This window comes from Sminthopsis crassicaudata, chromosome 3 (genome assembly GCF_048593235.1).
Source record: "Sminthopsis crassicaudata isolate SCR6 chromosome 3, ASM4859323v1, whole genome shotgun sequence".
Classification (NCBI taxonomy): domain Eukaryota; kingdom Metazoa; phylum Chordata; class Mammalia; order Dasyuromorphia; family Dasyuridae; genus Sminthopsis; species Sminthopsis crassicaudata.
The window spans coordinates 347,471,358-347,490,155 of record NC_133619.1 but is presented as its reverse complement, the minus strand read 5'-3'; the positions used below and the strand labels follow the sequence as shown (position 1 = coordinate 347,490,155).

General features: G+C 36.1%; 1 protein-coding gene across 1 annotated transcript in view; it reads right to left on the bottom strand.

The window, feature by feature from the left end:
* Positions 1 to 4,714: 4,714 nt before the first annotated feature.
* The window catches only part of CLSTN2 (calsyntenin 2), a 939,093-nt gene continuing 925,009 nt past the window's right edge, over positions 4,715 to 18,798 (bottom strand). The window contains exons 13-17 of the mRNA XM_074301665.1: positions 14,930 to 15,100; positions 13,744 to 13,889; positions 11,995 to 12,115; positions 9,796 to 9,980; positions 4,715 to 7,213 (exon numbers count right to left, since the gene is read on the bottom strand). Of these exons, the coding sequence (XP_074157766.1) occupies positions 7,013 to 7,213; positions 9,796 to 9,980; positions 11,995 to 12,115; positions 13,744 to 13,889; positions 14,930 to 15,100 (824 nt within the window). The 3' untranslated portion in view covers positions 4,715 to 7,012. The remainder of the gene's footprint in view (positions 7,214 to 9,795; positions 9,981 to 11,994; positions 12,116 to 13,743; positions 13,890 to 14,929; positions 15,101 to 18,798) is intronic.

Sequence of the window (18,798 nt, the reverse complement as noted above, 5' to 3'; positions counted from 1 at the left end):
ATTTTAGTGGTGACAAAGTAAGTGATTCCTTAGTGTTGGGTGCAGAGAACATGCCATTGTTCAGAATCTTCTTACTGGGCAGACCCTATTTGTAGATGTATGTGTGTGTGTATGCATATGTATATATGTATATGTGTGTAGTATATTTATATATGTATGTATATGAAATTTGAGGAGTTGTATACTTTGATTAGTAGTGCCAGACTTTATTTTTCTCCAAATGTTTGCACCATCTACCTGCTAAGGCTTCTGAAATTTTGGCATTAGTATTATTTAAAACTAGCCATTGGGCTCCAAAAGGTCACTGTAAAAAAAAAAAAAAAAAAAAAAAAAAAAAAAAAAAAAAAGACAAAACTATTCCTGAAAAAAAGGAAGGAAAGATCGTAGGGTGGGGGTGTGGAACAGGGAATGGTTGAATCTCCCTTCTTGTCTTACCCAGAAATTATTAGTTCTGTTGTTATCTACCTATGATCTTGAAAGGTACAGAGAACCAGGTCTCCAGGAGCTGAGAGAGAGGGCAGATAAGCTATGATGGGGCTTAAGAAATTTAGTATTTTTAACTGGGGGTGGTGAGATGAGAAATGGGTGCCAGAGAAGGAGAAAGGGTAGGTGGAAGATTCAAATTTTGCCTACCCCACATGTTACTGTGCAGAGTCTGCCCCACTGCTTCACTGATTGAACAGGAATGCTCTTGAGAGATTCTGAGTATTACTGTATCAGAGTTAGCTAGGTTTGCCCAGCTACCAATTTTCCCCGACTAGCTAGAGGATACAAACTTTCTCCTATTAGATCTGGTTTTCCTCCATTATCTGTTATCTATTCTCAGAATAGATTAAACTCATTTTGAGAAACAGCCTTCTGGGATATGGAGACCACCTGATAAGAGGTGATAAAAAGTGGCTATTCTTTCCAATTATTACTTCATAAACTGTGCTATGCAAATCTCCTCCCTCACCCCAGTGATACACATAGATACATATGTGGATTTATTTATGCTCACACTGAACCACTGTTGTAGCCAGTCTCATTTCTGAGATTTTAAAACTGCAAAACAAGAGAAATGCATGCTTTAATTGCTTCACTTTTCATTTTTGGGTCTTTGTCTCCTCAGTTTTATCTTTTTTTCCCCCTCTCTCAGTGCTTTCATATTATCTCTGGAAGTGGCTAGGTGGGAGAGTTGTTAGAATGCTGGACCTTCAGTCAAGTAGAACTGAATTCAAATTTAGCATCAGACACTTGCTAGTTGAGTGACTCCGGGAAAAATCATGTAATCTCTGCCTTTATTTCCTCAACAGGGATAATAACCACAGCTGTCTTGTTGTGAGGATCAAATCAGTTAATATTTATAAAGCACTTAGTATAGTACTTGTTCACTCCCCCTCCTTCCTGATTAAAATCTGCCTTCCAGAAAAGATTTAAAACTCATTCAGTTTTGGTGGTTAAAAGTATAACACATGGAAATGGGGAAGGGGAAGGCCCTCTCATGGGATTCCCCCATGGAGAAGAGGGGATATTTTCTGAAATCATAGAAGGGACTCTCTTCCTCCAATTACCCTGCAGGCACAAAAGCTAGACTTTCATATCAATGTCATGGTGCCTGCCAATCAGAGGCAAATCCCAGAAGTACTCTGATTGCAATTCCAGGCTGAAATCCCATTAAAGTGCACCTGGAGTTTAGGAGACCATGAAAAGGGTCAGGGCTGTCTTTGGAAAACCCAATTAGATTGAAATTTAACCAAGCATTCTTTACTGGAATGTTGGCTAAGAGACCTAGAAATGCTAATTGCATCCTTGACTTATGACAGAGGACAGCCTGGGAGGCCAAAAGCAGGTTGAATACAGTGCCACACTGCCAATCTGTCCAGGGTCATCTGTGTCCTGCTCCTGGGAAAACTGTAGAATGCTGATGATCAAACAAGACCACTAAATATTAACAAACTGCTAATTGACTCTTCAAGATATGTGTTTAATTCTGTTGTAGTTGACCTTTTTATCTTAGCTTTGTCTGCCTGGAAAAGAATCAAAACCACTAACTGAGTCACTGCCCTCACACAGCTCCCTCCTTCCTTTTTAGCTGATGCAATATATGAAGAATATTTAAAAAAGAAATTTATAAAGACAAAACAAATTAAGACAGGAAAATGAGGGTGATAGAGGAAATAGTCCAAGTTACATTATTTGTGTCCTTTGCCCCCAGCTAAAGTACTAGAAAATGGTTATATAAAAATTAAAGTGGACTAGGAACTTTTTATACTGTCACCCTTTAATAAATGTACAATAATAGTATATTCAGGGAGCAACATACTTCACAATTCTTAGCCAGGTAGGGTATATATCAGGAGGATTTGGAAATTCACTCAAAAAGTAATGCATTCCTCTCATCAGAAAATTATTTGTTTTCTACCTGTGGATTCTCTTAGATAAGTAGATCCTGTTCATCACTCTCACCTGTTTGGCTAATTTAAATAAATGCATATTTGGAAAAAAAAAAAAAAAGGATTTTTTTCCCTCTTCCTGTTACTGATACTCACTGAGCCAAAGAGGTTGCTAATTTTAAAATCCACTGGGTAGCACTTTTCACTGATTATGTTGATATTGATTTAAACAGGCACAAGTCTTTAGAATCATTTTTAGAACTATATCATGAGCAGGGCTGAAATGAAAATAAGTCTGAGCTAATGAATACTCCTACATGGAAATCATTATGGGCTTAGCAGCGTCTGGGGAACTAACTGGGCTTGGGTAGTTAATGCTGTAGCTCAATGGAATAAAGTCTTACTGATCATTTGGTTAACCAAATGCCAGTTTTTCTCCTCTCACTGTGTAATGTTTGTTCTGTATTTGATTGGATTCAATGAGAATTCATTCTGGAACCTGGCCTTAATCAAGTTCAAAGTGTATCATTCCTGTAGATGTTTTGAAGGATGAAGTAAAAATGAGTCCGTCTTATTGCAGTGAGTAGGACTGTGAGCATTGCAATTTGTTTTATTCTGGCAAAATGAAGTTGGTTTTATATATATATATTTTTGCACACACTGTGCAAAAAGAACATCATCTTTATGACCCAGCTTCCAACTCCCAGTTCTTCCTCTACTTGTGTGACTTTGGATAAGACCTATTCTCTTCTCTTTGGTTTCCTCAGCTATAAAATGAGGGAGTTGCATTATATGTTTATTATCTCATGTCTGGCATTCCCTGATATTTTATTCTTGGTGTGTGTATTTACAGAAAACTCCCAAATTAGCTGCTTTCCAATTAATCACCATTTTGACTATCTTAATGATTGATCAGTCAATCTGATTAATGGACTAAAACACTAGATGGCATTTTTCATTCTATTGCTTTTGGCTATAGAACCAAGGAACTGAATAAATCTAGGCCATATGTTTGTAACCAGTACAACAGAGTTTCACAAACTGATCTTTAAACAAAAAACCAAATTGTGGTGGTATATGACAAAATAGTGGAAGTCAGTGAGTTTTAGAGCTAGGATTTTCTCTAGTAGAATTAACAAGTTAGATTTAGTGCAGGCAGAAAAATTACTTGCTAGACTACATTGATGATGTTACTGGAGATATTTGGGGTGTGTGTGTATATTTACATGTATACACACTGTATACACATGTACATGTACATGATATGCAAATGAATATCTATACCTATCTATCTATAGGTATTTATGTCCAAAGCTATACCTGAGTTGGGAAATCAAGCTACTAATAGAAAAAATAGTTAAAGAAGACAGAAATCTAAAAATCATCTAGAATTACAGAAATCAAGTCCATGATTCCTTTGTGGAATTTAGATGAACTTCACTGCAGAATACATTTCTATAGAGAATTTGATTGAATCTACCAAAATGCAATGGTTCTAGGCTTTTTGGAATAATGGAAGATTGTCTGATTATTTTGAGTAAGTGGTAGAAATTCCAGAGTAGTCTCATGTACTGCTGATTTTGGAACTTCTTGGTTATAAAATCTGGTCACTCATTTGATCCAGTTCATAGGATGACAATGGACCAAAGTGGTATGCTATAGAGAGGAAGTATTAGGCTGTGTGTCTATATACTTGTAAATGTTCAGATGAAGGGGAGAAAGTCACTTGTATTGTTAAATATATCTAGAGACTTAGTCTAAATGATAAGGATAGAAACATATAATTGATTTTACTTTTCCCTACATGTTTGATGGTATGTAAAATGTAAGACCCTAATCAAACTACAAATTATCAAGGGCAAGGATTGTGGCTTCATTTTATATCCCTCCCCTTTTTTCCTTCCTGACCTCCTTCTTCTACTATTTCTATGACCAATAATACAGTATTGGGAAAAGGATGAATGCTTCCTGACTTAGAATAGTTCTAGTTTCTTCTGTCTGAAGCTAGCATGGCCATTTTAATTTCAAACAAACAAGGAAACAAAATTTGGAGAGAGAGCACTTTCTGGCCTGTTACCATCACTATCCCTTTACAAATGAGATCTCTTTGCCCAATACCATATAAAATGATCTATCTTTGCTACTCCTGTAATGTGCCACTGTGACCTAATTTTCCCCCAATAACAGAAATATAAATATTTCAAAATGCTCATACATACTCATTCAACCATGAATAAGTAATAGAGCCATTGGAGACAACTGAAGGGCACCAAAAAAAACGTGTTCTCTGCAAACAAGAAATCACTGAGCAATGGAAAGAGAAAAAAAAGTCATAAAAATAAAATTGAACATGTTTTCAATCAAATTCTAATTCAGAAGGTTTTTTTAAATGAAGTTATTATTTATTCATTTTACTTGCTGAAAACTTCAGAATTCAGTTGTATCTGAATTCACCTATCTCCCAATAATTTGTTGATAAGGATAAAATGACTTTTTCAGATTTTTCCTCCCTTTCCCCATCCCCATCAACTTCCTGCTAGAACAGATCTGAGTATATGATTCTTATGCATTTTTACAATAGAAAGTTCTATTTTCAGCTAAGAGATTGAAACTCCATCCTTCTGTTCTTTCAAAGGATTTTCTTTAGCAAGGGAAAGGAAAGAGAACTAGATTTTATTAAGTACCTACTAAGGGTCAGCTACTGCATATTCAAGCACTTTCCAAATATTATCTCATCTGATCTATATGTTTTCAACAGTGCCAGATTAGACAGTATGCTGTGACATAAAGAGAGCCACATAAGACTTGGAAGATGAGACTTTTAAGACTGGGTAACCTTGGGCAAGTCACCAGTTTCCAAATTTATTCCAGTGTCCTGAACTGTAAAATGGTAGGAGTATGGGAAAAAAATGAACTACCTAACAAGACACATAAAAAAAAGTTTGCAAGATGCAAGGTGCCATACTAGCATAGTGATGATGGCTTTTTATTCACGGATTTGACCTGATAAGCCAAAATTTTTGTGAGAAGGTCCTAGAGATCCTGTATCAGATACCCTTGCATTGGTTGATCCCTAAAAGACCTTAAGGACTTTGAATTCTAAATTTGATTATCCTTTCATTAAGGAATGGTCTAGATGCTATGGCCAGGAAAATCCTTTGCGTAGTTTTAAAATCTAAATCTCAAACAGTAAGTGATCTTTTTTCTTCCATACAGAACCTCTCAGAAAAATGTCTCTATAATGGATAGAAGATGATTGGAAACTTTCACCTATGAAAACATGGTGGTAATGGCAGGAGAAAACAGAAACTAAGTAGTTGAAACGATCTAAAATATAAGTTCTTAGGGAGTCTTCTGGTTTGTCAACCATCATTTTCATGTCCATACTTGCTATTCTGTTGACTACAAAATATTCTAGACTCATTACCATGGCAACAGCTGCCTTACTAGTTATCTGTGATATGCTAGAGATCAAAAAGATTTCTTTACATTTAAAAAGGGAAAAAATCCTCTCCCTTCCCCAAAATTTAGTAAGTTACACTGATGTGTTTGCTTTCTTCCTAATGTTTGGAACTTTTTATTTGGGTGGTAGAGAGGCAGATGCTATTATTACTAATATGCTTTTTCTAGCTTTTATATTTCTAATCTTTCACTTTTAATTCCAGGCATTTTAATCTATGTCCAACTGTTATTTGAGAAGCCCATTTATCAAAAGAAAGGGCAGCAAGAAAGAGAAGATGATAAGGGGACTTGGGGACTGTGATACAAAGGAGAGTATGCTTACTAGATGTTTTTCAAATTTCTGTGTCACCATTTGGCTGCAGAGGTAATGGCCCAACCAACAGGGAATCATATTTTATTGTGAGAATGCTCATCGTGGGGTCTCTCATCTATGGCTGGAGGTCAGTTCTACTGCTCATGACTGACAATAAAGAATGATTTGGTGTTATTGATATTCTGTAGAAGCTAACATAGGCCCCAGAGAGAAGATGTTGGGTAATATCTTCTCCTCCCTTTTCTCTTTCTCCCTCCAAAACCCAACCATTTATAATAAGTATACCTTGTCTTTTTAACAATATAAACTTAGGTTATGAAGTTCATCCAACCTTTCTGCATAAAATGTTGACCTTTCAAAGAGGTAAGAAGAGGCAACTATGAGCAAAATTTACCCACTGCCATTCACCCAGTCACAATGCTGGACTGTGATCAAAGTAGAATCTTTAGTCAGACAGTGTAGTGAAACCCAAGGCCAAGAGGGAGCATTTGGCCTGGCAGAAATAAAGAACATCAGAAGCGGAGAACCTTTCTATATGGAAAAAATAGCAAAGGCAAAAACTCTATGGATTGAATGACAGGAATTTGGTGAGCCCATTGGGAATGGAGAGAGACATTTGGGAAGAAGAGATGGGCAAGCTAAGTCTAGAGTGCTCACTGACAATGTGGGACTTATCTGGGTCATCTGTGCTTTCCTGGGCCTTCTCAGCCCCCAGGAGCAAAGGGTTAAGTCATTATATGAAGCTGTGCTGAGCAAAGCTATCCAAATCCTGTCATCAAATTCATAGTCTCTGTGTAACTGGACTCAGGAATACATTGTATTGGTGTTTACAAAAGGGATATACCTGGGACCACAGGATTTTCTAGTAAGGGAGTGTGGAATCATCCCATTCCAGCTGGGCTTGCCTGGGGCCATTTTGCCCACCTCTGCCCTTGCCAATCTCTTCTTCCTCTTCCTCACTATCATCTGAGTCATCACTCGAGCTGTCTTCTTCTTCTACTTCCTCTTCTTCATCCTCGTCTTCCTCACTCTCCTCTTCCACATGTCCAGGTTCTTCATATTTCTAGATGTCAATGTAGGGAAAAAAGCACATTGAGAAACCTCCTTCCTTAGTAGCCTAAATTCAGAGCACTCAATAAAACCAATTTTTTTTTCTTGCCTTAATTAAAGGATCTTTTATTGCAACACTCATGAAAGTGCTTATATAAATGAATCTTCGGAAACTCTCTGCTCTTAATGCTAAATATTCCTGCTTTGAGATATGTTCATCATTAATGCTAAATGGTTGATAACTGGTAAAAGGGCATAGGCCATATTCTATGTAAAACAGAAGGGAAATTCAGTGGCTTTCTGATATTGATTCTAGTCAAAGAGATGTCCTTGAAATATTGGGAAAAGGAATTCTCTGTAAGTCCTACAAAGGTCATCACAATCATTCAATGAGTCAGTCTAACAATAGAGCCATTAACATAGCCATAATTATTTCAAAGAGATGTCTGCTATTATTTTTCAACATTTCAAGAGCATTTAATAAGTGCTATAATAAATGTCTTATCTACAGAAGTATTGAAGAATATTGGAGTTGTGATGGAGTTTTTTTTTTTTTTTAGCCCATTCTCATTCCTTCATCTTTGTTAGGGATTTACACATGTGGAAATTTTTTCTATGAGTTCAGATTATCAATTGTATAATTTATAATCTTAATGGATTAGCCTGCACCAATGAGAAGTTGTAATACAGTGGTGATATATCAGAGAGAAGAAGATTAGTACTCTTATTACTTATACCCTGGTGCCTCTCATTTATTATTTAACCCTTAGAAAAGTTGAGACAAATAGTTGATAATTTTTTACCTTCTTTCTAGATGGGGATATTCAAGTTCATTAGAAGGTTATGATGTCTAATATGTAATATTAGAAAGAAATATTACTTTTGGATATAATCCTTCCTGTTTTATGTATCCAGGGAACAAGAATGACAGAAGTCCAGTCTTTCTTGTTGTACACTCATTTCCATGCCTTTTCTTCTTATAGCAATCATTGCTTCATCTGCTTCTAGTCCCAAAATCCAATTCATTTCAATTTCAGGTCCCCAACAACTTAACTATTGCCTTTAGTTTGGAGAGTTTAAAAGTGGTATGTGCTCCAAAATGGGTTTGTGTTGATATGTGTGTTCCTTCTATATGGGATATCCTTTCTGCTTTCTAAATCTTGTCCATCCTTCAAGGTTAAGCTCAAAGAACATTTCCTTTAAGAAACCTTCCCTCACTACTTCCCAAAATGACCTTTCTCTTCTCTAAAGCATTGAAATCTCTACTGTATATTGTATTCTGTAAGGTCTTGTTTTCTTTTAAATGTTTACTCATCTATTGGATTAATTTCCTTGGGAGTGGGAAGGAAGAAATGGAGCTGGCAAGATCATGCTTTCTTTTACTTTTTACTTTTACTTTACTTAGTTTATAGTTACACAGAACTGGACACATTACATGTACTCAATTACTAAGCTGACTTTTACATTGCATAGCTAACAGTTTAATGTGGCTGACAGATAGGAGACAGGTCCAAACATCTTTCTTTCTCTATTACCCCACAATTCTCCCTTTTTATCATCTGCTTGCTGACTTCCTAGTCTCCTGACCATCTACCCCAGTCCCTCTCTCAAGTACGGGCCTATTTATATTGCCTGAAGAGAGTTCTTTCTGTCTGGGTTGAATCTTGTAGTGTAATGTAATCATTAAAATAAAGATAGGAGATGCTGATATTAGCTAGTGGGTTCTTTCAAGAGGTGGTACAGAAATTTCTTCCATGAGCTAGCAACCAGTTTAACTCTGGCTGATATGATTAAAACTTGCTTGGATAAAACTTTTGTTTTAAGTTGACAAGGTTTATTTCCTGTGGGTATGTTCATTTTCACAAATCAAGAAAGGCATAGGTATTGATGTGTGACTAGATATTTCACAGTTGAGGTAGGGATGTAGTATATGGTTAGGTAGGTATCAAATGTTCACAAAATTTAGGAACTTTCAAAAAGTTTTAGACAGAGAATCATAGATTTAGAGGGATAGATCTTGGAGTTCATGTAATACAACTGTCTCATTTTATAGATGAAGAAATTGATGTCCAGAGAAGTTGCTTAAGATCATATGGGATAGTAAGTAACAGAGGTAGACTTTTCCCCAACAATACCCCTCCATATCCCCTGCCAAAAAATTCTATAGAGGGCTCTCCTAATATAGATGACATATCAAACTGCCTATCAGAATATACTCTATCCTTGATAGCTCTCAAATCTTAGGAGCAAGGCTCAGTTTGTTACATATAATGGAAAGCTCAGCAAGCATTTCCTGAGCACCCACTATGTTCCCAACTCTATTAACAAAAGTAAAAAAAAATAGGGCTCTAGCCCTCAAGAAGTGTATCGTTTTACTGGGTAACAAGATTAATATAAAAGAATTAAGTGGTAAATAATCCAATGCATAATTAATTGGGTGCTAAAGCCTCTGGTTCAGATAGGAAGGGTCCAAAGAACTGAGGGAAGAAGCAGGGCTTCAACTGACCCTTGGCTAAGTTAGGATTTTGAAAGACTGAGAAGAAAGAGGAAGGGAGATTGCAGGAAGGACTTTCCAGGTAAAGGATTGTGGGTTACCTCCATGGGATTGACAGTGATGGTAAGTGCAGAGTCATCCCAATCCATTTCACTTTCTTTGGCTGATTCACTCTCTTGTATGCAATGCTGGTGTGCCACTCGGATTCGATATACACCCATGGCTACGACAAACACCAGCATTCCGACACACACAATTATGACCACCGTAGCAATGCTGGGAATGACTGAAAAGAGGAAAAGAGACAAAAATAAATGTGGATGCATTTCTAGTCATGACACCATAGGTATTTCCAAAGATAATTGTTCTGCATGGTTATATAATGTTTATACTATCCTTTATACTTTCCAGAGTGATTTTTATCACTTATTATTTTATTTAATATTCTCTGTGAAATTTACTGATCTGAGAAAGAGAGTTATAGACATTAGAACTAAGAGGAACTTTAGCAACCCAACTAGGCCAACCCTGTTATTTTTTAGATGAAGAAAATGCATGTTCAGGAAAAGAAGGCAAATTATCCATAGTCACCCAGGTACTAAATACGAAAGCCAGCATTAAAACTAATGTCTTAGGGTTCTAACTCAAGTACTTTCCCCATTATGCCCAATATTCCCTCTCTATAGATGAGGCCTAGGGAGCATAGCAACTTTAGCTAGGCCTTTATCTTGGACCCTCTGGCTGAGATAGCAGGATTCTGTATTTTTATGCTTTCCCATTTTCTTATCCTTGTTCAGGGACAAACTTCTTAAAATTCTATTCTTTCTTAAATAACATAATTATATGTATATTATACATACCCAGTAAAATGTCAACTGCTTGAGGGCAGGGACTTAAATTTTTGTCTTTGTACACATAGGGTCCTAGCACAGTGCTTGGCACAGAGCAGACGCTTAATAAATGCTCTTCTATGATGAAGATGATGATGGTGGTGATGATGATGTTCACAGGCTTTAGCTCTGCAAGGACCTTGGGGAGCATGTAGTTTAATTTCTCATTTTGCAAAGGAGCAAATAGAGCCCCAAAGAAGGAAAAGTACTTATTCAAGATCTTAGTAGTAGAAAGGATATTCAAATTGAGGTCTTTTCCAACTTGACTTGATTTCATTTATTCATTTATTTATTTATTTCTATCTGTCTATCTATCTTATCTATCTATCATTATCTATTTATCTAATCTTTTCATCTACCTACCTATCTAGCAGTTGGGGTTAAGTGTCTTGCCAGGGTCACAGAGCTAGTAAATGTCTGAGCTCCCCAGGGTGGGTATTCAATTCTCTGGACTACCTAGCTTTTCCCTTTTCCGCTATTAGATACATTTCCACTCATAACACTGGCACTGTGATTGTAAGTTCTATTTATATAGGCATGAGTTATTAGTATTCTTATTTTTAAAGATGAGAAAATACCTTACTTTTATAAGGTACTTTTCAGGTAATACAATGTCATCTTCCCAGATACTGATTGAAATATTTTAAATTGAAACAGGCTCAGAAGTGTGACTTACTCAATTAAACTCACCTATCAATATGGAGTGGAGATTTTTAACCCTGATCTTCTAATAATAAGGAGAAACTGAGATAGACTCATTAATTTTCTTGAAGTTACATATTGAGAGTTAGGGGTAGAATAAAGATTAAAACCCCATTCTTTGGGTCTTCCATCACCAGGATCCTTCTAATATGTTGGTTTGCTGACACAAGCCATTATTTGAAACATTGTATAATTAATATGATGTAACACAACATATATAAGAGAGGCTTTTAGACATAGTAGAGAGCTGGCTTTGGAATCAAGATCTGATTTTGTGTATATTTACATTCTCATAATGTATATACTATGTATATATACAGACAATATCAGAAATATATGTATATGTATATAGATACACACACACGATATAATGTCACTTGGATACTTCCTAGTTGTGCATCTCTGGTTAGAATCACTCAAGCTTTATTTTTTATTTTTTATTATTTTTTTATTTTTATTTTTATTTTATTTTATTTTTATTTTATTTTATTATTTTTTTTTTTATCACTCAAGCTTTATGTACCTAAAGACCTTAGGAATTCCTAAGTCAGTGGATGAGTGACATCTTTATTGGTAGAGGGACTTCTTGTCCTGAAGGGTGAACCTGGGAACTGTGAGTGATTGTAGATTTGACTGAAGGGAGGAGAAAGACATATTTGTTGGGGAGGCATTGATACTAAGATAAGGTGTAGGTTCCACTAGTCTTACCTGAATTACGTATGCTACTTATTTCAGGCTCTGAGTGATGGATGGACTGTAAGAATTGAGGTTGCGCAATCATATGGTTGATGTGTTGTGAGTCTGGGTTGATCTCATGTAGAACATTCACCTGGAAATAGAAAGAAACTGGTTGCACCTGTACTTTTAGCTGGTATGCGGGCTAGTTGCTGTGGCCTCTTTTGCATGTAGGATCTTCTTGGAATCAGGCAGTTCACAAAGATGAACTGTCATCCCTTGACTTTTCAAAAATTTAAATTTTAATTGATTGTATTGTTTTTATCTCACTATATTTTTAAATATAGGTCTCCCCTCTCCCTTAGCAAGAATAAAAGAGAAAGTTGTGGGGGAAAATGTTCAGGAAATCCAACCAGCATGTCAACTGAATGTATGCTATTTTTCCAAGTCCGCAATCCTTCAGTATTTCAAATAAGAAGGAAGAAGATAATTTTATTATCTCTTCTTTGGAAATGAGAGTGGTCATTAGAATTATAGTTCAATTATATTCAATATATTTTGCTGTTGTTATTCTTTCCTTGTGTATTGAGTTTTTATTTTCCTAGTTCTACTTGTTTCTCTTTGCATCAATTCACATAAGTCTGCCAAGGTTCTTTGAATTCTCCATATTTATTATTCCTTATGGTGCAATAATATTCCATTAGATTCACTTACTACAATTTATTTACCCCAATTGACAAGTAGCTACTTTAGTTTTAGTTTTTGCTACTACAAAAATACTTTACTAGTAACATTTTTTGTGTATTTAGGATTATTCTATTTTGTCTTTGATCTATTTGGGGAATATATCTAGCAGTGAGATAGTTGCTTTCCTTGAATCTTAATCAGTGTTAATCAGTACTTGAAAACTAGAAATGAAGTGGTTGGCCATTAACTATTTACATAGTATGACTAAACAAAATTGATATGATGATAATATCAACTTATCTCAGTAGAGAGTTAGGGGACAGTGAAATATGATATAAGCTATTAGATATGATTGCTGTGCATGTTGATTTGGCTTAAATTTTTCTCTTATAAGAAAAACAAGTTAATAGAAGATGACTAGCATAAAAATAAAAGGTTTTGAACTTTTAAAAAGAAATTTTGGGGAGTGGTGGTGGAATTAAAAGGAATTAAAACAGAACCAAGTTGAGGTCAAGTACACAGGCAAATGAACAAAGGATGAAGTGTATTCCAATGTCTTGAATTATAATCAATTTCTTCTCTTGGGCTATTTTGGCAAGTATCAGTTTGTTAAACTCCCTTCCTCAACAACCTCTTTTCTTTGGAGTATCCTATAGTAGTGGACATTCTGCTTTGCTAAATCAATGGAAGAGAAAGGATATTCTCTCTTCTTTATTTCTCGTCACCTCTCTCTGTTCACCACTTATGCAGATTTGAGTTTGCTTTCAATTTAGTGAAGAAAAAAACTAACTTTTAAGTGATTTTGTAGTTCTGGGAGCAATTATCACTCCAATTTGTGAAAGCAATGGGTAGGTGACCAAGAAGAGAGACTGAAGGGGTTCATTTAGATCTTGTGTCTTTTATATCTCTAACTTGATCTAGGTTTTTGCAATTGAGTAAATGGGAACTTTTAGAATTATTTTTTTCAATAGTTGATTCTCCTCTGTCTTTTTTCTTAAGGGGACTACAAGAAAGGAAAAAGGGGGTGGACAGTTTCCTTATAGGATGCCATCAGGGCCATGAATGCATGTTTGTGAGATACAATAGTAGACTCACCTCTAAGTTAAATTCATTACTAGTATAGCGTCCATTGAGCTCTGAGCATTTGATCTGGAACTTTCGATCATCCAAGCTGCCTGGGTTCCAGTTGCGATACCGGACTTGGCGAAGAACTTGTTCATAGCTGGTCATTGTGCCCACACCTAGGTCAGGAAAGTCATAATACCAGTCATTCTTAGGAGAGTTCCCCAAGACCAACTCGTGATTTATGTGTACTCTATATTTGCCAAGAGAGGTAATTCTGTTGATGGAGAGGATAAAGGGAGGAATAAACATCAAATTAAGCTTTACTAGTGAAATAAATTATTTCTTGAAAAGAGTCAGGTTTCAAAGATACAACCAAATTAAATTATGATCATTTATATTTGATGGGGATTCTGGGTAGGGAAGATTAATGAAAGAAAATACTTAAATACTTAAATTATTTAGATCATTGGTTCCTATTTTTTTTTCTTGTTCTACAAATTCCTTTCAGTGAAAAAAAAGTATTGTGAATGCTGAGAGTGATTTATATAATACTCACAATATTCTTTCCCCCCAAAATTCTTAATAGTATTTTATTCCAATTACATGTAAAGACAATTTTCAACATTCATTTTTGAAAGATTTTGAGTTTCATATTTTTCTCTCCTTTCCCTTTCTCTCCCCTTTCCTCAAAAAGAAAGCAATCTAATATAGCTTATACCTGTGCAATCATGTAAAACATATTTCCACATGATTCATGTTGAACTCACAGTATTCTTTTAGATTTATTCATTAAGTGCTTTCAGTAATTATTTATGATGATAGCAAATATATAATGCTTCAAGCATGCATATTCTTATTATCAGAGAGAAAATATATTTGTTATATAATTAGGCAATTATTTACTGTTTTAAAGAATTTTTAGCATGAACCCTTTAGAATCGGAGGCTCAGGGTCAGAATTTCTGTTCTACCACTTACTTGGGGTTTGAGACTCAGTTAAGAGGAACCACTGTTCTGGTGATTCCTACTGGTGTGAGTGACCCAGGCTGGTCATTAAGATCAACTAGTCAAAATCATGAATCAGAAGTCATATCTTCCCCGCCCCTTCCAATTGGGCAATGGCCATGGTAATATAATCACCTGAAATATCTTCTCTTTGACCTCTGACCAGATTATTAAGGGGATTTAGGAAACTAAAATACTGTTAATTCCCTTACCATAGATAGAATAGCCTGATGTGGAATTTGTGGCATCCAGATGTCTTTCCCGCAGCTCGTCATAGTCTAGTTCTAAGCACTCCTGCCTGGGTTCAAGTTCTTCCCCCACCACCAAAATGTCACAGAAGTCCAAGTTGTGTAGCATCTCCTCTAGGAGCACATGCTTTGGAGCTGTGGGAGGGAAAAAACAGAGGACAAAAGTCTAGCTGGGGAGCACAACCATGTAATGGTGAACGTGTGCAAGAGTCAGAGGCCTAGGGTTATTATTATGAGAGTTGTTGTTTTAATGCTTACTAGTCATGTGAACTTTAACACATCCTTCTACCTCTCTGAACCACAGTTTACTTACCTATAAAGTGGGGGCAATGATATTTGGATTGTCCCTATCATAAAATTATAGTGATAAAAGTGCAGTCATTCAATCAATTACAATTTATTAAGAGCCTATTATGGGCAAGCTAGGGTTACAAAGAAAAAAACCCCAAAATCCAATAAACAATCCTTTTCCTTCTTTCTCTCCTGCTTCCCTCCCTCTCCCAAAGTTACTTCTAAAAGGAGTTCAAAAATCTAATGGATACAAATAGAAACAAGTAAGAAACAAGACACACATATATATACATATATACATATATATATGTATATGTATATGTATATATATATACAAGACACACATATATATACATATATACATATATATATGTATATGTATATGTATATACATATATATATATATATATATATATATATATATATATATATATATACCCACATACATATGTATCTGTGCTATGTCCACATACAGGATAAATGTCGGGAGGGGAGTCTCCAAGGGAAAGCAGTAAAATTAAAAATATATATGTATGGGTGTGTGTATGTATGTGGGTGTATGTGTAGTAAGAAATCATACATACATACTCTTACATATATGTATATATAACACATATACAGATATATGTACCCATATTATATACATACACATGGATGCAGGATAAAAGGTGTGGGAATCTCTAAGGGAAAGCATGAAAGTTAAAGAGGTCTGGGAAAGGCTTTTGGGGAAAATGTGACTTCAGCTGAGACCTGAAGGAAGTCAGGAAGCACTGGTGATGGGGGAGAGATCTCCAAGGAGACAGGAGATGGTGTTGAGTAAAAGGAAAACCAGGAAGTATCGTTATACTGCAGAGCAGATGCAAGGGAGTAAGGTATAAGAAGAATGGAGAGGTAGAAAGGACCCAAGTGATGAAGGACAGTAAACATCAGATGATTTTATATTTGATCCTGAAAAAAATAGGGAACCAATGGAATTTATAGATAAGGAGGTGACGTAGGCCTGTGCTCTAGGAAGATCCACTTGGCAGATGAGTGCAGGATGGACTGGAGTGGAGGAAGCATGGTGGGAAGATCCATGAGCAGGCTATTACAATAGTCCAGGATGGAAGGCCTGCACCAGGCCCATTGCAAAGATGTTAGGATGGTAGAAACAATAGGACTTGACAATTGTAAGTCCTGAAAGTACTCCATAAATGTGACCTATCATTGCCATCCTTGTTGGCCTCTGACACAATCGCTGTGCTCTGTATATAGGGCTGTTATTATCTCAGATCAGAGATTCTTAACCCTTTTTGCATTTCATTTTTGGCAGTTTGGTGAAATTTATATTCCCTTCCAAGTAATTGTTTTAAATGCATAAAATATAATACATAAGAGTTACAAAGGAAACTAGTTATATTGAAATACAATTAAAATATTTTTTTTTTACAAAGATTCATATGCTCCAGGTTAAGAACTCCTAATATGATGGAATTAACAGGGCTAGTCACTGAAGCTCTCCAGGCTTTCATTTCTCCATTTGTAAAGGGAAAGGGTGGGGTAAATGAGATCTTTAGAATGACCTGATACTGAGTCCCCTCTCCTCCCAGCCCCCACGTCTCTACTTTGGCCAAAAATATCTCCCCTAAATCCTGAATCCTAGCAGTAGCATTACTGCTTTTTGTTGATTTATTGCTTTTGAAAATCCACAATAAACTGCCAATATGTTACTTGGAAGAAGTAATACATTAATATCAACACATTAGCATGGCAAGCTGAGAGCAGAATTGTATAGAACCCTATCCTGGCTTTAGGGCACGATGTTAGCATAGCTCTCCACAAGTCTTCTCCTCTTTTGCCTGCTCCCTGGCTTATTTTATGACTCTCAATTTTTCAAGGAAATGGTTGGATAGTTTTAAGAACCTATTAAACCTTGAAAAATGCCAGCCAGAGGGCAGCATTCTGATGGGAAAAAAAAAAAAAAACCCTTCACCCCATTTCAAAGGCATTCAAGAGCATATGTGGAAGTATGAACAACAAACATAATTGAAAATTGATCTTGAAAGCCTCTCTGCATAGGGTTTTTCCAGCTTTTCTTTCTTTTGAATGATGGTCCAGGGAAAAGAAACCTGGCAATTAGGCAAGGGGTAGGAGGAAGTTCTTGAGTCTTGCACTAATTAGAGAGCTATAGGTTGAAAACATGAACCTATTTTCCCATAGTAACCTTAATTTCCCCATAGACCCAAAAGACTAACTCAGAATAATTCTCTGGGGGCTTTGAGTGGCCAAGTTAGCATGGTGCCTGCTAGTAATAGACCAAGGAAGACTGGCTTAATAATTCTTTTTCCAGTCTTGTGGGTGATGGTGGGTATTAGTGTTGGCTAATAGTTCTTTAAAATCCCTCTTGAATCTTTGCATTCCCCCTTCTCATCCCCATCCTCCCAATCCCCAGGAAAGTTCAATTTTATCAAATCCATTTATGGGGCCAGAAAGATTATATCTGTTTGGGAAGGCAATTTATCTCTAGATAAAATAATAATAATGATAAAGACAATAACATGTAATATTTTTAAGGTTTGCAAAGGCCGTTATTTATGTTAACCCATTTAATTCTCATAACAGCCCTATGAAGTCTTGTAATTACCTCCATTTTACAGATGAAAAAAACTGACGCTGGGTTTCTTGCTCAGGGTCACATAGCTAAAAGCAAGTGTCTGAAGTAGGATTTGAAGTTAACCATCCTGACTCCAAGTCCAATACTTTTATCAACTGTGCCACTGTTGAGAAATCAATTTTCTAACAATGAGATAATCATAATCTGTTAGGGTAGGAAGGGACTTGATGGGATGGTTTTGTCCAACTCCTTTATTTGACTGGTGAGCAAACTGAAGCCCACTGCAGTGTCTGACTCAATTAAATAAAACCAGGACCAGGATCCAGGTGTTCTGACTTATAGGCTATCACTGACTTGACACTACTAACTTGTGAAGGGTAGGTATAAATTCATTTGTCATTGTTCATACCTTATAATAAAGGTGGATTGGAGTTGAGAAAAGAACACTGGCTTTTGAGTTTTTAAAGGATGAATTCTAATCCTGGCTCTGACACTAATCTCCTGGTGATCTTTAGCTAATCACTTTACCTTCTAGGGCTTCAATTTCCTCATCTGTAATTGAGAAGTTTGAACTAGTCTTTTCTAGTTCCAAAACTATGATTTTAAGGTCCCATCTTTTTAACTAGACAATTAACTGGCTTATTGGATCTGTAAATAATAGGACAATTCTGGAAATCACTAATTGCCCCTTCCTGCTGTGCCCATTAGCTGGTGCTAGAGCTTTAGGCTGACATGCAAACCACATCTAGAAGGTATCTATTATAGCTTCCAATAGCTAAGGTCAAAGCTCCTTTTTATGTTCTTACTGACGTTAACCACAAATGACCATAGGAGAGAAGAAAAGATCATACAGCATAATGAACATGGGCACAGAACTCCGAAACTGCACAATCCGAGACAGGTAAAACACAATTTATTTTTATGAGATACAGAGTGTTCAGGGAGGGCT